The 19,024-nt window shown below is 41.7% G+C and overlaps 1 protein-coding gene across 4 annotated transcripts; it reads left to right on the top strand.

The window, feature by feature from the left end:
- Nucleotides 1-8,565: 8,565 nt before the first annotated feature.
- LOC147309785 (MARVEL domain-containing protein 3) lies at nucleotides 8,566-18,827 on the top strand. 4 transcript variants are annotated; one of them, XM_086269431.1, is made up of 5 exons: nucleotides 8,566-8,885; nucleotides 10,257-10,404; nucleotides 11,016-11,109; nucleotides 16,095-16,207; nucleotides 17,330-18,827. In XM_086269431.1, exons 3-5 carry the CDS (start codon nucleotides 11,018-11,020, stop codon nucleotides 17,986-17,988), a joined length of 864 nt encoding a protein of 287 aa, XP_086125557.1. In that variant the 5' UTR covers nucleotides 8,566-8,885; nucleotides 10,257-10,404; nucleotides 11,016-11,017; the 3' UTR covers nucleotides 17,989-18,827. The 4 variants fall into 4 exon arrangements, with proteins under 4 accessions (XP_086125557.1, XP_086125555.1, XP_086125554.1 ...); XM_086269429.1 differs by having other exon boundaries at nucleotides 8,566-10,404; XM_086269428.1 differs by lacking the exons at nucleotides 8,566-8,885; nucleotides 10,257-10,404 and adding an exon at nucleotides 10,413-10,627.
- Nucleotides 18,828-19,024: the final 197 nt, after the last annotated feature.

The following is a 19,024-nucleotide window of genomic DNA, read 5'->3' as shown; positions in this document are numbered from 1 at the left end:
AAGAGTTACTGAGAATGAGACCTGTGTTGCTGAGCAAGCCGATTTAACGTCTGCTCCTAGCGTTCTGCCTGAGCCAGGTGACAGAGACTATTATCCATTCCTCTGCTGTGAACAGTTTAATCTTCAAACCAGCTCTTGTATCTGTGACTCCCAGTGTTGCTCCATCAGTTTCTCAGGCTGTGGTTTTTTCTGTGCCACAACTTGAAAGTGTTAACTCGGACTTTACCTGTGTAACCTCACCTTCTCTCGTGCCTGCTAAGCAGGAGTCTGTTTCTGTTTTTTCTCGTGGACTCCTGGAAACTGTGTATTCAATGCCTGCTAAGGTTAAGAGCCGCAAGGTTTCATCTGCTATACATAGACTGGCAAAAGATTTTGGTTTGAGCACTGCAGAGCTGGTTGCACAGGTTAACTTTTCTGTTCCCTGGTCATGTCAGTTTAACTCTGTGCGCCATGCTTTTCGGCCAGGTTTCACGGACTCTGTGTGCACTACGTCTCGGACTACATCCTGTACGACTGTGTGTAGTGTTGTTTCACATCCAGCTCATCCAGACGCTGCTTGTGTGAGTTCTCCTGTACCTGTGGCTGCTCTTGAACTCACTCTTTCTAAAACTGCTAATTATGTCATGGACAACTTAAGTACAGCAGGATTGCGAGAACCAGCCCACCATAAGTCTCTGTTTACTGAAACTGTGTTTGGCTCCACCAACTTGGTTCACCCAGTGACTGTTACTGTTCCTGTGCTTCGCTCTCCACCTCCAGTTCCTGTACCCAGGGCAGCGCAGGCCCAGCTTTCCCTCGCACCCGTATCAGTTCCTCAGGAGAGGGTGGCTGAGGTCCAGCTGGTCCCTGCTTCTGTCCCCAGTCTGGCAAAGGCTCCGTTCATCCCGGCACCCGTACCTGCTCCTCGGGTGGGGCTGATGGACACCCAGCCTTTGCCTGCTCCTGTCCCGGTTCCCCGGGTGAGGTCAGCCGTGACCCTGCCGACTCCTGCACCCGTCTCAGTTCCTCGGGTGGGAGCGACAGAGGTCCAGCTAGCTCCTGCACCTACACCGGCCCCCAGGGTAAAGGCAGCCAGAGCCCAGCTCGTCCCTGCACCCGTATCTGTTTCTCGGGTGGGGATGACTGGTGTTCGGCCAGGCCCAGCACCCGTTCCTGTCCCTCGGAGGAGAGCAGCCAAGAGTCAGTCATCTGTTCAGTCACCAGTTCAACTACCTGCTGTTCCACCATCACGACAACCACAACTACAACTTGCACTCCTGTCCTCAGCACAGTCATTGGCTCAGTTATCAGCCCAGTTCCCTGTTTGGTCACCAGCTCAGTCTCTAGTTCAGTTAGCTCAGTCACCAGCCGAGTTAATCGCTCAGCAACCCATTCAGACACTGCCAACCTCAGCTGGAAGCCTTTGTGAGCTTTCTCCGCCAGCTGAGGACTGCGTGGTGCTGACAAACTTTGGACAGACTGTTTGCCCTGCACAGCCCCAGCCGTTGCATCCTAAGCCGACTGCGTGCCCTGTGCAGCTACAGTTAGCGTCCCCTCAGCCAGAAGTCTCTGCACCTGCTGGCTCTGCATCTGTCTCTGCTGGGGGTTCAGGAGGACCCCTCCAGCACCTACTCGTCTCCGCTGGCGGCTCTGCCCAGCCCGGCCAGCACCTCCTCGTCTCCGCTGGCGGCTCTGCCCAGCCCGGCCAGCACCTCCTCGTCTCCGCTGGAGGGTCCGAGGGGCCCGTTCAGCCACCAGCTGCTTCACCGGCAGCCTCGTCCATGTTTGCAGCAGCCGTGTCTTCACCCACGCTAGCTGCGGCCTCCGTGTCTCCGTCTACGTCTTCGCCTGGTCCAGCTCCAGCCTGTGCTTCGCCTGCTGCAGCTCCAGCCTGTGGACCAGGAGGAGCAGAAGCCAAAGTCGAAGCTGGACCAAACGAGGACGAAGACTCTGAGGCTGGGCCAGGCGAAGATGAGGCTGAAGCCTGTGTTTTGAGTTTACGTTTTTGTCTCTGTGAGTTTGCGTTTGGGTCCTCTCCTGCCTGCCACACAGCCGAACCATGACAATATCAGTCATTCCCTGCGACAGACAGGTCGCCTGTCTGTCGCAGGGCTAACACGCAGAGACAGACAACTCACATTCCCACCTATGGGTTCTTTAAATAAATAAATAAATACATAAATAAAGGCAGATGAACAACCATTGATACCAGGCAACTATAAAATGTATATCTTGGCCCCAATGAGACTATTAACTCTTGCAGCACTGGGTGTTCGTAATTTTGGTTCAAGTGAATTGATAAACTTTTTGAAGGCAATTGACTCACACAGTTATGTAGATATCCCAGTCCTGTTGTCTCGGGATGCATCACACTGCCTTGCCTGGGGTTAGCTTCTGTTTTCTGGGGATGAGGGTTGAGCGTGCTCCCTTACCTTCTCAAGGTAAGCTATGTTAGCCTTCTTGTGTGAGCTTTTCAAGTGCACTTTAAGGTTTGTGGGATTTTTTTCCCTTTAGAAATGTCCCTCATAATTTGTCTCTTTCCACTACAAGACACTTGCTTTATCCAAAACACAGTCAGATTAGTTTCCCTGGACTGTGATACTAAACCTGAAGAGCACTTCTACAATTTATATACTGAACAGATGAGCGCAGGATTGGGTGTTTTTATATTTTTACATGAACATTCAGACACTCATCTCCTCCTTTGTCAAATCATTATGGCAGTGCACTTTGCCACACCCTTTGTTCAATTGTGCATTTAAACAAAAAGCAACGGCTTTTTAAATTTAATATAAATGAATGAGAACTATCTCCTTTTAAGCATCACTGAACCTTCATTTTCTCTTTTGCTGTGTGAAATTATTTTAGGTATTTGTTCATGCATGTTTTAGATGCATGCCTATGTTTTTTTTGTGTGTGTGTGTGTGTGTGTGTGTGTGTGTGTGTGTGTGTGTGTGTGTGTGTGTGTGTGTGTGTGTGTGTGTGTGTGTGTGTGTGAGCTGAGAGAGACATAGAGAGAGGAAGGGTGTGTGGGTGTCAGATAAAGCGTAAGAGAGTGTAAGGGAGTTTCAAGTATGAGTGATTATGTATCTAGGAGCCAGAGGCAGATAGAGATGGATCAGGAGATCTGGGCTATCTGCAGCCCCAGGAGTACTGAAGACCTAATGCCACACATTTCTGTAATATCTATCTTGCAAGCAAGAGAAAGATGGAGGCCCCAGACTACTACCCTTACTACTATTGACCATGGGTGCCCACTCATGGTCAATAGTAGTAAGGGTAGTGGTCCCAGGAGACCAGAGTAGATGGGTAGCCGACCGCGCTGGAAGCCACCCTGGTGTGAGCCAAGATAAGGCTCCCAGGCTATCAGCACCTACGCATTGTTAGTGATCAGGTACCCTGCTGGCCAAACAAAGACATAGAGGCTACTTACATTAAGACAAGGAAACTCTTGACCATGCATGTAGGGTTTCACCCTGTGAAATGCACTATACACAGGTACACACACACACAGGTCTTTATCACCAGGTTCCACATTTATTTACAATTTTCCCACGTTATGACTGAACACAGTCTGACAGCTGTCAGTCCCAGCTGATTTCCCTCCCTCTCCCTCTGCTCCTCTCCGTCTCACTATAAAAAGGGAAGGAAACCATTATCAGTCCAAATCGCCATCAGCTGTTCTCACCGGCATCTCCAGCACCGCCCCGTTGAGCCCACTGCACCACTCCTCCCCTGCAGCCGTGCCCAGGACCACACCTCCGCCACACACCTCAAATCCAGCATCCTCAGACTGTACGCTAAATGGAAGGTAGGAAACTGGTGACTTGGGAGTGTTGGAATCACAATCCAGAATTAGACAACAAACATCCTTGAGTACATCAGGAAGATGGCCAATCAATGGTGTGCTTAGTGAATACCTCAGGCAGAAGAAACCTGAGAAAGAAGAGGAGCAAGAGGAAGAACCATCAAGATCCATAGAGCCTGGTGTCTATCACACCAGGCCCCCTGGGGCTTTTGCACTGTGGCTGCTGGGTGACCTCCGTCGGGGGCTCTCCTCTCCTTTTCTAGGTGGGTAGCACGATTGCCCCTGCAGTGGTCCTCTGCAGGTGATAAAACAGATTTTCAGTCTTTTTTCTTTCTCTCTCTCTTTCTCTCCTCTATTTTTATCTCCCTCTCTTTCTGTTAGCTCTTTTCCTAACTTCTCTTTTTTTCTTCTTTTTCTTTCCCATCTCCCAGTCCAGTCCATTCTCATTGTAATAACTTCAAATTAAAAGATAAATAAATAAATACATTTAATAAACTATGACAATCAAGTGCACCAGTATAGCAAAAACCGTAATAGTCCACTTGGGAAAATAAATCTGTTGGGCATTTTTGTTGCCCTTCAGACAATAATTCTGATTGCTACACTGCCAGGACAGGCAAAAAAACCCATATAATAACCTGGACAGAGTAGTGGTAGACAAAGAGGAAGAGAGCCATACTGAAAGACATGGTGACACTGAATGACAGCAACATCAGGGAGAAGGAACATCAGAAGCTGGAGAAGTACCAAGGGTTGAGAGAAAAGCTGGAGAAGATGTGGAGTGTGAAGGTTAAAAGCGGTCCCAGTGGTAATTAGAGCGCTTGTTAGGTGAGAGGCCCCAGCAGATCCCAGGAACAACATCTGTGATCTCTCTCCAGAAGAGTGCAGTAGGAGTACATTAAAAAAACTTCCCCTCTCGCTTCTGCGGGCGGTCTGTCCTTCAAGCTCGGGTCCTCTACCAGAGGCCTGGGAGCCTCCTTAGAATAACATAGGACAGAATCTAATATAAGACGGTACTTCTAGTGTGCCTCTTAAAGAGCCCATGTAGATTATGTTGTGTGGGGAAAACAAGTAGAGAGCGGAGAATAATAATTAATGACGTAAGATTTGTTTTCATTGTGAAGAACATAATATTTGCTGTAATGTTTATATTATATTTGATAAAAAACAAAAAATAACACCTTCATATAATACTAAGATTTTTCATAGGAAAAATGCTCTAGTCCTTAACAGGTTGTAAAATCAGATAAATACACCGTCAGATGAATAGCAAGATATGACAGATTACAATTTGTCATTATTAATCTAACGATAAATAAAGCCTAAATTTTCAAAGCGGTAAACCCCCAAACATACGCCATCATTTAGTTGTTTGTGCAACCATTTTTGGCAGTAGTAACTTGAAGCAATCCTTTTCTGTATATTTTTTTCTGTGTTAACTTTAGCTGTCAAACACATGGCCTCTCATTTGACTGTAATTGGAAATAATTCAACTGAATTTCAGGAGCGAGCCCACGCCCCCATACACCCAAAACACTGCAAGCTGTTCGTTCTCGTTGTAGTGCCGCACCCTCCCTCCTTTTTTTCAGTTCCCTTGCTTCCCATTAGTACAAACAGATCTGCATAAAGAACATAGATCTTTACAGGCTTTCTAAATCTAGACTATGAACTACATTTATTGGTAAAAGTACATTCACGGTTCTGTATAATTAAGTTTGCATTCATGAGGTCAGTAGGATGTGAAGCAGTTATACTGCACAGGACAACCTATTATGACAAGGCAATGGCAGGGTCATGTACTAAAATATCTACTATAATTTTTACACAAAGTCCCAGCCAGTATGCTTCAGCAATAACCAGCATTCTGTCAGGAGCAACACAAACTAATGTATGAAAAACAAGTAGTGAAGTGCTATGATTCCTTTGTAGATGCATTGCTTATTCCTCCTCATTTAAAATTCCAGTGTTTGTCACTCAGGCAGGGGCGGACCCAGAGAAATTTTCTTAGGGTGGCATGAGGGTGGCAAAGAAATCAAATGGGGTGGCAAAATCAAAGCCTTTTTTTTTTTTTTACCAAACACATATGCAGCTTGTTACATATGGTTAAAATGATTCAAATGCAGTAAGTATACACGTGTTTTTTTTTCATATAAATATAGTCTATAACTCAATTATTTTCTGTAGCCAACATAATTAAACACTTTAGTTGCATAAAACATGCGATGTTATGTGCTGTATAGCCGGTATAATAAATAAACATGTAGCCCAATAAGTATAAAATCCAGAAAGCTACACAACATGGGGCGGTTTATTTACAAACACAAGTCTAACTTTCACTGTTTTTTGTTAGAAAAAAAACAGATTGTTGCTTAACTTACACAAAATTTCAGAAATCTGTACAGTCATGAATAAAAATGTAAACCTAATTTTTCACGATTTGTTGGATTAACCCTCTCAGGTCCAAAATATAACTGTCCATTTTTGACTCCTTTTGATTTTACATTTGTATTTCACTTGTTTCATTTTATTTTTTCCCCTTGCCTTCGTATCATTCTTTTAAGCTCAACCTCACGTGTGTGAATTTACTTGTTCTTTCATTGACATACTGTATTAACACAACGAATCTGAAATCACACAAAAAACTTAAAATCCCAGTAGTAGTTTTTTTTTTCTGTAACCCCCCCCCCCACACACACACACACATACACACACAGATATGTTGAGTAAATTATTTTTATAACTTGAAATGCAAATACAAATTGTACATTTCGAAAACTTATGCACACATTTTGTGAACATGTATAACTATTTATCCAGAAATGCAGCCAATACAACCTCCCGTTTTTTTTTTAAATTTTATACAACCATTTAAAAATATTACTCAAACTAAAATGAGAGAACAATAAGATGGCGCACAAATTATGTGTGCCAGTGGCACTTGCCACCCCATGCTACCCTTCTAGATCTGCCCCTGCACTCAGGTGGTAGAGAAGGTTACTTACTAACCTTAAGGTGGTTCGATCCCTGTCTGCTCTAGTCTACATGCCAAATATCCTTGGGCCAGAAACTAACCCCTAACTTGCTCTCCAGTGCATGAATGAATGTGTGTAGACAAAAGTGCTTGTGCAAATGAGGTAAGTTTTTCAAAGTGCTTTGAGTGCTCATGGAGTAGAAAAGCACCATATAAGAACAGTAAATTTAGCATTTAGGTCACACTTTTATAAATATTACACTTGCCCCTGTTTGTTTCCCTCTAAACTAAATTTAGGTTATTTTGCAGGTTCTGCTTTTTAGCCCATAAGCAGTCATCATATACAATTGCATAGTCAATTTCTGAAACATAATCTCCCTAAGGGGACCTCCCCAAGGAATTGATTCTATTCTATTCTATTCTAGTCTTCTTTGTTTGGGTAAGGCTAAACCTCCGCCTACCCCACTCCTACTTTACAGGTGAAAATAGAGCAAAAGGACCGCTAGTCTTTGACTTTATTTATTTTCTGCTGTGTTTTACTTTTACATCCATTTGAAAGAGTGAGTGTAAACACAAAAAATATATATTTTATGTGCTGGAATGTGCAGAAAATAGGTTTAAATATTAAACAAATTTCTTCCAGTCAGAGAATGTTGCATATAATTAAATTTTTGCTTGATGCATAAAGTTAAAAGATTAAAACTAATAAAACAAGTTTTAAAAAGGGTCTTTTCCATTTGATTACCTTTTTGTATGATGGATTATGTAGAAAAAGTAGAATTGGGCTGAAACATCTATTGCTTTATCACCTATTCAGGTTGTAAATTGTGTTTTTAAAAAGTAATTAAGTAACTAAGTAATTAATTACTTTTGAAAATAAGTAATCAGTAAAGTAACAGGATTACTTTTTTGGGGAAGTAATCAGCAATTAGTTACTAATGACTTTTTTCAAGTAACTTGACCAACACTGATTATAAGTATTATTAGTGTTGTAAAATATAAAACCTTAAACAATCAAGGCAAAGCCAACCAAACAAATACCCTGTTACTGGCTTCAATGAAGAAAAAAGTCAAGAGCACCCAGCTCACAAGTGCTCCAGGGAGACTGGCCAGTTGTTCCCAGTTACACTGATTAACCCCGCCTACCAGGAACCTGCAAGACAACACAAAGGAACAGAGGAAAACACAGAAGGCCTGGCCAAGGCAAAGGGCTGTCACACCCATGATGAAATGAATGTATTTCACTGGAAATGCATTATAAACAGCTACTAAATGTGCCAGCAGCTGGGTCTGACTCTGTTCTTTCCATGACCTGTCACTACTCCACCTGTTTCACAAGCAAACATGACACCAACTCAGAGGCAAGACACTGGAAAAAATGAGAAACTGTGAATCACTACAATCATGCAGGATAGTAATTGTGTGTTGATCCAGTCTTCCCTGTTATTGACACTCCCTGTGGAGATAAAGAGTTAAAACTTTCATCTGGTTCTTTTGCACGTGGAAGCAGATTTGTTAACTGCCTTTTCAGGGGAATCTGATGTCATGCTTGATAAAGCTACTTATATATATTAGCAGTGTTGGGGAGTAACGGAATACATGTACCGCCGTTATGTATTTAGAATACAAAATATGAGTAACTGTATTCCGTTACAGTTACCGTTTAAAAAGGTGGTATTCAGAATACAGTTACTTTGTTGAAATAAATGGAATACACTGCAGTACTTTCCTGTTTCATTCTGTCGCGGGTCAGGACTGTTTGGGTTTTGTTTGACAGCTACGTTCTGTAGTTCCAGGCGGCAGCGTTACGGTTGCCATGGTTACAGGGCGACGCTCTCTCTCTCTCTGCGACTGTGTGTTTCCTGGGCGAGAGAGCGCCTTTTCGTTGTTGTTGTTGTTGTGCTAAGCTAACAGGCAGAATGCTACAAGCATAGCTCTAAAGAATGTAGCATCATGGGCAGTGTAGTCCGTGCTGCAGGGAGAATGGACTGCCATACACGTTATGTGTCTGTGAGCGCGAGGAGGGAGAAAAAGGTACGAGCTGTCGTCGAGGAAAAACGGGAGCTGGAAGCATGTAAATATAATAATAACCACTGCAGCCAAGAAGAGTGCCTGACGAGCCCAGTTGTAAGTAAGCTGTTAAGACTCGACTGTACACCGTGTTCGTGTTTTCCTCTGAAACAATAAGCTCCGTTGCAGCAGTCTTTCAACGCCTCTCTCTGTCTCTCGCAAGAAAAGTTGACCCAGACAACAAAGTAAAGCTATTTTTCGGCTACGAGCCGACAGGGACCCCGCCGTATTAGTCAGAGGTCCCTTTACTACAGTTCGGAGTCGCGGATCTTCAGTAATACTAATAAATCACACAGCAATAGGACATTCATGTTGTTGTAAAAAGCATGATAATATATTAAGAAATCCAAAGTATTCAGAATACGTTACTGTCATTGAGTAACGTAACTGAATACGTTACAGAATACATTTTGGGGCATGTATTCTGTATTCTGTAATGGAATACATTTTAAAAGTAACCTTCCCAACACTGTATATTAGGAAAAACTCTGAAACTGCTCCACCAGCATCAACTCACGCACTGCTGCAAAATTGGTATTCTTGATACGGACATGTGGACACTGTTCAATCATATGAAGTGCAGATGTTTTGAAACTGTGATTCAAAACAGCCATCTTACCATGACTAATTGAGGCTTTGTTCATATGGGAACCTGGATGACCTTCAGGCCTATGAAAAATGACCTGGTGCTGTCAGCATGTAGCTGGCCACTGAACCCTTTCATGCTGAAAATGAAAATGCAGGACAGAAAACATGATAAAACCAAACAATTAGACAAAAACTAAACAAACCACAAATAGAAAATGGTGCATAAAGAAGATGTGTGTCTGAGTGTGTGCGTGTATGTGATACTCAATCATGTGTGATAAAAAGCATCCTATTATTAAGATATGAAAAGAGGTTGTCAAGGCTTTCAATTCAATTACAGCAGGTGAGGCAAATTCAGAGACAACACTGTGTTAAAAACAGTCCTCTGGCCACTAACTAAATTCTTTGAATTCTTTCACACTTGCTCAGCTGGAAATGCAACTGAGTTAGAGCTTCATTGGTGCTTGATGATCATTCTTGAAACCTCGTACTAAGGTTATACCCGTGTCAAAGCCTGAAACAATAAATGCTAAAGTTTGAATTATTATTTTAGGTGTAAAATGAAGATATTAGGAGAAAAATCAAGAAATCAGAACGCACACACCACATTTTAGGGCCACAATATGACACTTTCTGATTTTCTATTTATTTTTAAATGTTTTATTACTAAAAGATGATGAAAACAATGGTGTGTGAGAACACAGTGATATTTTTAAATGGTAAGCAAAGTTAAATTGCCCACATAGTCTACGCTTAATTCAAACTGTGTAAATAACTGTTGCAAAAGTGCCTTTATTTCTTTTTTGTGCATTATAATGTATAGTCTGATATCTTGTGCAGTGTAAAAACAGATCGTTTAGTGCCCCCTTCTGGCAGATCTACGTACGTACACGTAGATGGAGACGACAGCTTTTGGCCAATGGTGTGCCGCTCGACGTCACCGCTGCAGCGTGCTGGTAATGAAAGGCCAACAACACCCCCTCAAACAGTGAGTAAACAGAGGCTTCTGTGGCGTGAGAGACGGGACTGACGGCGCACGAAGCTCGTAGTAGCTTTGACCTCATACCAGAAACTCTTCTGTTCACCTGTTAGTTCCTCTTCCGCCTCGTAGGGTGGAGTTGTTGCTACCTGGATTCTGACAGCAGACAGAATAACTATATTTGGATTCAGTAATGCTGTTTCAGTCTGAAGTGTTTTTTATCGACATTACAGTAAGTTTGTCTTTGATAACGCTAATTGAATCAGACATTTTGGCTACTTTGCTGACGTATCGCACAAGCTTGGCTTTGGTTTGGAAGTAGTACCTGCTCTTCGGGTGCTTGACGGGAAATTTAAGCTTTCATGTAAAATTACACGCTTTCTCAGCCTAGTTTTCATAATTTTCACTTTGGGGGGACTCTACGTCAGTTGTAGGCTATATTTCCATGCCAACAGGAGCTAAAACATTAAAGCGTTTTCTTTTTGTTCTTTTCTTTTTCCTGTTAAAGAAGATAAATAAAAACCTCTAGAGTCATACGTTTCATCCTGTAGTATGCGGGACAGTTTTCGTGCTTTTCAAACGTCGTTTTTGTGTTTAAGTGTGCCACTTTCCGTCAGCAGGAATGAGCCAGCAGCCGCGATCAAACCGGGGGCACCGGGAGAGGAACGGAGACCACCGGCAGCACAATGGCGACCGGTCAACACCATCCAACAGGTGCGCACTGCGTTCACCGTTGTTTTAAACCCAGACTGTGAAGTGAGGGCGACTGGGGCAGTTGTCTCACCATGTAATTCCTCAGATCAGAAACTAAATACACTTATTCCGCACACCCTCATTAGGATTCTCTCTGACCGTGGAAGAAGCGCAGGTACTTCATTTCTGCAGAAATTCCCAAGGACAAAACAAGTTTTCAGATAAGGGAGATGCTTTTTGAATGCACAGTGTTTTTTTCCTCCCTAAATCTGGATTTAAATCTCCATCAGTAGTACTTTAGAGAATAACCATGTTGACATAGGTGTTGCTGGGTAAAAGATTGTAAACATGGACGGCATATCAGGGACACCTTGTTTGTCTGTATTGACATTTAAAAATTAAAATACTTGTTTGTATCAAACATCACGTTTTACATGTGTTAAAACAGTATCAGCCTACATACTGACATACACAAAATAAATGTCACTCTCGCTCCATATTTATCAAGCAATATAACATACAGATGAGGATAACATTATTAACCCTCCTCTATCAGTGTTTTTTTTTTTTTTAATGGAGTGAATTTTCAACACAGCATTTTTAAACATACTAGATTTCTTGAGAAAGCATAGATTATACCTATTTGTGACACACGGTCACATAATTATCTCAAGAAACAAAACAACAATAACCAGGGTCAATATTGTTTGCCCCCTGAAACACTGACCTTTGAACTGCAGCACAAACCTCTGCTGTGCAATGATGTGCTTTAACTGTATAATTCTCAAAACATATAAAATCATTAAAACTGAGACTTACTGTCCACTTTAAACTTCAGCCAGAGTGTGAGTTGTAAGCATAGTGCAAAAAACAAAAGAAATCAGTTTAAACTTGAGGGGAAAAAAGTGAATGTTCAGTAAGGAGCAGATGGATTTACAAAGTTATCACAGTGTTTCCAAGTGTCAAGAATGCAGTGAAAAATATGAAATTCAGAGAGAGCCACACAGTACAGAACAAGCCTGGCAGAGGTATGAAGTGAGTGACTTCAAAGACTCTGGAAGAAAAAATAGTGAGAGATCTGTGTGAAGGGCTCGGAACAACTGCCAACACTAGTAAAAGACTAGTAAAGACCAAGCTGGGAATTTTAAGCTCAAAGAAGACGATCAGTAGAACCCTGCAGCGGAATGGACTGGCAGGTTGCAGATCAAGAAAAACTAAACTTCTGCAGAAGATACACCTTTAAGCCAGACTGAAGTATGCTGGGGAAACCTGATGAAAGAAAGATAAAGATGGCATAAAACCCAAAGAATCACAGTGGTGCAAGTGTTAAGCTGTGGGGATGCTTCGGTGCATCTGGAACTGGGAGTCTAGTCAAGGTGGAAGGAATCATGAGGAAAGAAGGATATAATGAAAATTTCCAAAGAAATCCTCAAACATCAACAAAACTGGATCTGGGTCGTGGCTTTGTTCTCTAACACAACATCGACCCACTACTGTGAAGATCTACCTCCGGAAGACTCAAGTGAATGTTACTGACTGGCCTGCATAAAGCCCTGAGTTGAATCTAATTGAAAATCTGTGTGGTGAACTGAAGACCAACAAATCTGGAAGAGCTTGAGAGATTCACCAATAAAGAATGAGCTGGGATGGCTCAGCAGACTGAAGAAGCTTCTCGGATGAGAGGTGAAACGTCTTCAAGCAACTTAAAGAAGTCCAGATGCTTTTCTTTCCAAGCTCCTTAGACTACTACAAACAACTGCATGCTGTTATCTAGCAAAAAGGAAATGACTGAAATGACTGATAGTACCAAGGGGAGCTAATAATTTTGATCCTGGTACGTTTTGTATTTTTGTGAAATAAATCTTTCTGTATTTCTATTTAAAATATTGCAAGTGTTCCAAATAAAACCAGGATGTTTGGAAAAACTCTTTCAAAATTCCTTGCTCTTTTTAACAGCACTTGGGAAATTCTTAAACAAAAAAAAAGACATTTTCATAATAATTCTTGTATTTGTACAGACAGAAAATATCCCTTTGACTCTTTTGCTTTTGAATAGACATGTAAAGATGTCCATTTAAATTAAATTATGAGATGTTATTGTAATAATTTGATTATTCACTTGTTTAATGTTTGTTTTTTTTGGGGGGGTTAAGCGTTACAATTGTGACCCTCAGACTTCTTGCGTCAAAATGAATGTTGTAGTCTTGTCCTTATTAGTGAAAAAATGTAAGCTGTACTGTTAGCACAATTATTTACATGTCTTTTCATCAAAAGATAACATGTAGCCTGTGAGTAATGAAGGACACTGTAGAAAAAGTTGCAGCTGCCCTCAGTCTTTTCTACTTCTACCACTATGAATGTGGCAAGGGGAGCCCCAGAAGCAACAGAGGATTGATATTTTGTTGTACGTCTGCACAAATATTTAACAACAACAAAAAAAATCATAAAAACGTTTTTGTTTTTTTTTGTTGTTGTTTTTTTTATAACCAGCTCAGAAACATTCAAACTGACCTTAATAGGAAACTGGACAAGCTTAGACGTGTTCATTCTGAAGTTTGGAAACGTTTTGTTTAAAATGACTTTAACCCACTTTTCCAAACTTTGTTGAGCCCAGTCCAAGAACTTGAAAGAATTTTTCTTTTGGTCATGGACCAGACTTTATTAATCCCTATGGGCTCTACTGTGAGTTAGAGTTTGCAGTCTTGTTATAATTGATGAATCTTTTGCTTCTGGTTACATCAGAGTACAACCCAATGCTGCTCTCAATTCTCACTTGCTGGTTTCATTACAGTATATTATTGTATTAGTAAAGCAATCCCCAATTTACTCATGGTTCAAGCCTCAGAGATGTAAGGTTTTCAGAGGAACACTGACTTGTAATTCATTATTGTTATATTGCTTTGTTCCTTTTTTTTTTTTCTGAGTACTTTGTCCACTGGTGCCATAAAAATCTGAATTCCAGTACTGAATCCAGAGTTCATATTTGGCAGTGTATCAGGACTTGTTTTCAGAATCTTTATTGTCATTGTCACAGGTACAACGAAATTAAAAATGGTCCCCGATCATTGCATCATCCCTAACGATATCAACATATAAATAAAACAAAATTCAATAATAAAATAAATGGAATACTTAAAGTGCTAATAAGAAGTATCAACAAACATTCACATACATTCCCACATACATGCTTCAGTCAGCACACAGATTAATACAAGAGTGGCGTGATTGGCATTTTTTTTGTAGCAGTATTTTTTTTTTTTTTTGTTGCAGTTGGATAAAAGCTGTTTGAGCCTATTAGTCCTTACACTGATTGCTCTGTACCGTCTGCCTGAGGGCAACAGTTCAAACAGGGAGTGGCCAGGATGTGAGGTGTCTTTTATGATGTTTTGGGCTTTTTTAAGACAGCGGGTGTAAATCTTCCAGTGTGGGGAAAGGGCAGCCAGTGATCTTTTGGGCGGTGTTAATGATCCCTTGGAGTGCTTTCCTCTGAGCCACTGTGCAGCTAGTGTACCAGATGCATATGCAACAGGTTAGAACACTCTCAATGGTGGCTCTGTAGAAGGACACCAGCAGTCTCTGTATGATGTTATTCCTTCTGAGAATTCTCAGGAAGTACAGTCTCTGTTGGGCCTTTCTCAGCAGCTCGGAGGTGTTCGCACTCCAGGAAAGGTTCTCCTCTATGTTGACTCCCAGGAAGCGGAAGCTTGCCACCCTTTCTACACAGTCCCTATTAATGAATAGTGGTTGGGTCTCTGCCTTTTTCCTTCTGAAGTCTATTATGAGTTCTTTGGTTTTTGAAGTGTTGAGGAGGAGGTTATTGGCCTTACACGATAATGACAGCTGCTCCACCTTGTCTCTGTATGCAGACTCGTCATCCCTGGAAATGAGCCCCACCACGGTGGTGTCGTCTGCAAATTTCACAAAGAGGTTGCTCTGGTGGAGAGGAGTGCAGTCGTGTGTGTAGAGAGAGTAGAGCAGTGGACTAAGCACACAGCCCTGGGGTGAGCCAGTGCTGAGATTTAGGGCTGAGGATGTGTGATGGCCAACTCTGACTCTCTGTCTACGGCCCGAGAGGAAGCTGTTGATCCACATGCAGGTGTTGTAAAGAAGCCCCAGGTCTTATAGCTTGGCCACCAGTTTGTGTGGAAGGATGACGTTAAAAGCTGAGCAGTAATCCACGAAAAGCATTCGCACATAGCTCCCATGCTCTTCCAGTTGTGTTACGGCAGCATGGAGTGCTGTGGCTACAGCGTCTTCTGTGGACCGGTTTGCTCTGTAGGCAAACTGGTGAGGATCCAGGCTGCAGGGCAGGGCTGCTGTGATGTGTTTTACCATTGTTTCTCACTTATCTTTCTAATTACTGCCTTTTCACAGTAGTTGTCAAATTGTGATTCACTCTATTTTAGTATAGAAAAGATTTATATTATTGTTATACTTGGAGACTATTAAAAAATAACAATAATTATTAACAATTAGTCTTGTTCTCAGAAGCAGCTCGGAAGGAAATTTGGTACCTGGCTGACATCCCTGAGTCTAGTTCTGCTCAAAGTTTCTTCCTATTAAAAGGGAGTTTTCCTTCCCACTGTCGCCAAAGTGCTTTCTCATAGGGGGGTCATATGGTTGTTGCGTTTTTCTCTGCATGTATTATTGTAGGGTCTACCTAACAATATAAAGCACTTTGGAGCAACTGTTGTTGTGAATTGGGGGTGTATAAATAAAACTGAATTGAAATTAAATTAAATGAGGAAACTACATGCTGTAGAAAGGTCTGTTGAAAGCTCCAAAACAGCATTAAAAGCACCTTGTTTTAAATTCATTTTGTCAGTAGGGAAAATATTCTATTTCTGCAGTTAACCATGTTTATAATTTTGTTATGACATTTAAAATGTCTGAAAAATGGACTCAGGCGGAAAAAGGCTAAAAACACATGTTCCTGTCTCATTGGCCTTTCTGTCAGTGTTTCAGATTAGTTGGTTGATGATTTCCTTCATTGTTATCTTTTTCAGGTCCTCCTCATCACCCCCATATTACCCCCGAGAAGCTGACTCACATCCAAGTCATGCACGGGAACGAGTGAATCACAGTGACTCCAAATGGAACTACATTTGCTCCAGAAGAGGTAGGTCAGGATGTCCAGTACTGTGCAAAAGCCTCAACTCTTTATAGTTTGCTTGGAAAAAACAACAGTGATTTATTGAAACATGTCCAGAAGTGTATATGGAAATACAGTATATAAGACGAAACCAGTTTGTACAAATCTAATGAGCTTGAAAGTCAATATTTTGTTGAGCACAAATATTGACTATTATATACTATTATATACTATTATATGTCTGTAAAATTGTAACCAAATTTGTAATAGATTGAACTAAAGAAATGGTTTCTTTCTATAAAAAGCATTCCTGTGGTATGTTAATGTCCAACTTAACCCCCCCACCCCCAAAACCAACAACTTTGAAATACTTTCCGAAAGCCCCTGGAAACTATTGCCCAAGAGCACTTTAACCTCCTAAGACCTGAACAAAGAATGACGTGATTTTTTTTTTTTTTTCTGAGAAAAATGAGATCCACATATCAGGACATTCATAGTATAACGTCCCCGTATGTGGATATCAGGCCCTTGTAGAGCAAAATTTAGTATTTTGGTCGAGACAACCCAAAGTGTGATGTCCACGTATGTGGATGCCAGGTTAAACATTCAGAGAAAGTCTGGCTTCTTGGAAGCAAAGTATGACGAAATGAGGAGTTGCTCAAGAGCTCTGCACAGTACTGTATGTGTGAAATAAAACTGTAGCGTCTAATGGCGGCCTTGAGTTTCAGTGTACTTCATTCTTTCTATGAAAACTGCACTGACCGGTTTTCATGTGTTTACTCAACTTTGTTTTCAGAGGTTAGGCAGAGGAACACTATTCTGGGAAGCTGGGAACTTGAAATCAGAGCCTCACAGATTAGTTTTCTCCTGTGAGAACACTAATAAAGACCTCAAATGTACAGCTGAAGTTAGACTTTATTTGACTTGAGACCTAAGTGCCACCATTATAGTTCTCTGAAGCCCATTTGATGCATAACAGCTTATTGATTTTAGATCAAAAATTTCAGTACTCGGGAGAAAAAATCAGGAAGCTAAAAAGTTCAAATGTCAATAACTAGAAGTACAAGTAAGAAGAAGAATAAAAGCAAGTATGAAAGATTGATTTTTCTGTAAAATGAACTCAAATGCCTGTTCTGTGTGCTGACAAAGGTATCATCCTGATCTGCGCTGTGCTGACCAACGCCCTGGTCCTCATCTGTGTGGTCGCAGCTCAGATGGTTACGTCGGGAATGTCCTCGGCAGCCAGCATGGGCGGCTTCAACCTCAACTCCAACATCAACTTTGAGGGTACTGAGCTGCAGAAGCTACGAGAACTAGACATGCAGTATAACCAAATGAGGGCACCAAGCATCTATGGCGGCATCCCCTTCAGCCTCACCTTTGGAATAGTCTCACTGCTGTTTGTGGTGTCTGGGAACAAACCCCCCCACCGGATGTCGCGAAAGCTCCTGTTTGGAGCGCTGGTCTTTCAGGCGGTGGGCGCAGTGGTGTATGTGGTGGCTGTCGGCCTCTACCTGCACTTCATGATCAAAGTCAACTCCACAGATGTGTGCAAGCAGCGGGAGATTCTGTATTCGCGGAACGGCTACACCTGGATGAACTGTAACGTGAGTGGGGCCGATGCAGCTGTGGCTCTGTTCGGACTCATCACCGCCATTCTGTACATTGCTGGCACAGTGCTCACTTTCCAGACCATTCAGCACGTGAAGCGTTACCTACAGGAACAAAAGCGGCGGGAAGAGGAGAAAAAGCAGGATCGGAACAACCCACAGAGGGCTCCGCTGTGGGCCGAGACCACATCTGTGTGAGGGAGACTTGTGTACTGTGGTTAAGGGGACACTTTAGTTTCTGCTACAATGACATCTGAACTGATTCAAAGAGGATTGGCTCCAAATGTGTAAGACTGACAGACGGATCACAGGAAACATTTAAACTTACAACTCTTCATCGTCTCCACATGGACACAGCTACTTTGTAGTATAAACTACTTCTGTGTTACTGCCCAAAAGTGACTGTGGATCAGGGGACATAAACAGTACAGTGAGGTAGCACTAATGTGCTGCTGTGGCTTAGTTGGATAAAAAAAAAAAGAAAAATCTTGCATAGCTAGAATACATTTGGGATTAAAACAGTACAGTTGAACACTAAAACTAATGTATGACAACTAAACCTGCCTAGTACTTAGTGAATTTAATGTCGTTCCCTCAGGCACTGTAATACATGGATGAATATTAAAGCTTTTCCACTTATGGAGAGAACTAGAAAATAAAGTGAAGACTCAGCCATCATTCATCAGCCCCACATATTGTTAGTTAGCTCAGAAAATGAAATGTATTATGTTGGCTTTTTATGCACATTCCCTCTCATTTTTGTCAATTTTTATGTAGAAGTTTTTGTATGTGTCTTTTAAAAAAAAAAAAAAAAAATCTTCTATCCAAATGTAACTTTGTTCTCAAATGTGTCAGTTATCTCAGGTAATGCTGAACATGACCGGCTTGTGTAAGTTAAATCGCTGAGTAAATCTTCAAATGGCCTGTTTTACTGTTGGAGATAGTTTTCTAATAGTAACATGTACACTGCTTAATGTTTTTTTTTTCTACCAGTTTGCAGCATTTTATCTACTGTAATTAAACAGACTATGATTCCATTTAAAAGCTGGATCGACTGTCATTAGGGGGCAACAGAAGTCTGAGCGCCTGTTCTGCTGTTTGTGTTCCCCTGTTCTGTGCCAGCCATGACATCACTGCTGTCACACAGTGGAGCGCACACATACAAAAGGACAGCAGTGATGTAACTGCGCTGACAACACAAACTTGTCAAAATTCCCCAGAGTGATAAAATGAC

This window comes from Aulonocara sp. 'chitande type north' Nkhata Bay, linkage group LG17, assembly GCF_057382095.1.
Source record: "Aulonocara sp. 'chitande type north' Nkhata Bay isolate Kocher_YH1m ecotype deep benthic linkage group LG17, A_spYH_male_GT1.1, whole genome shotgun sequence".
Lineage (NCBI taxonomy): Eukaryota > Metazoa > Chordata > Actinopteri > Cichliformes > Cichlidae > Aulonocara > Aulonocara sp. 'chitande type north' Nkhata Bay.
This window is presented reverse-complemented; position numbering and strand designations above follow the sequence as displayed.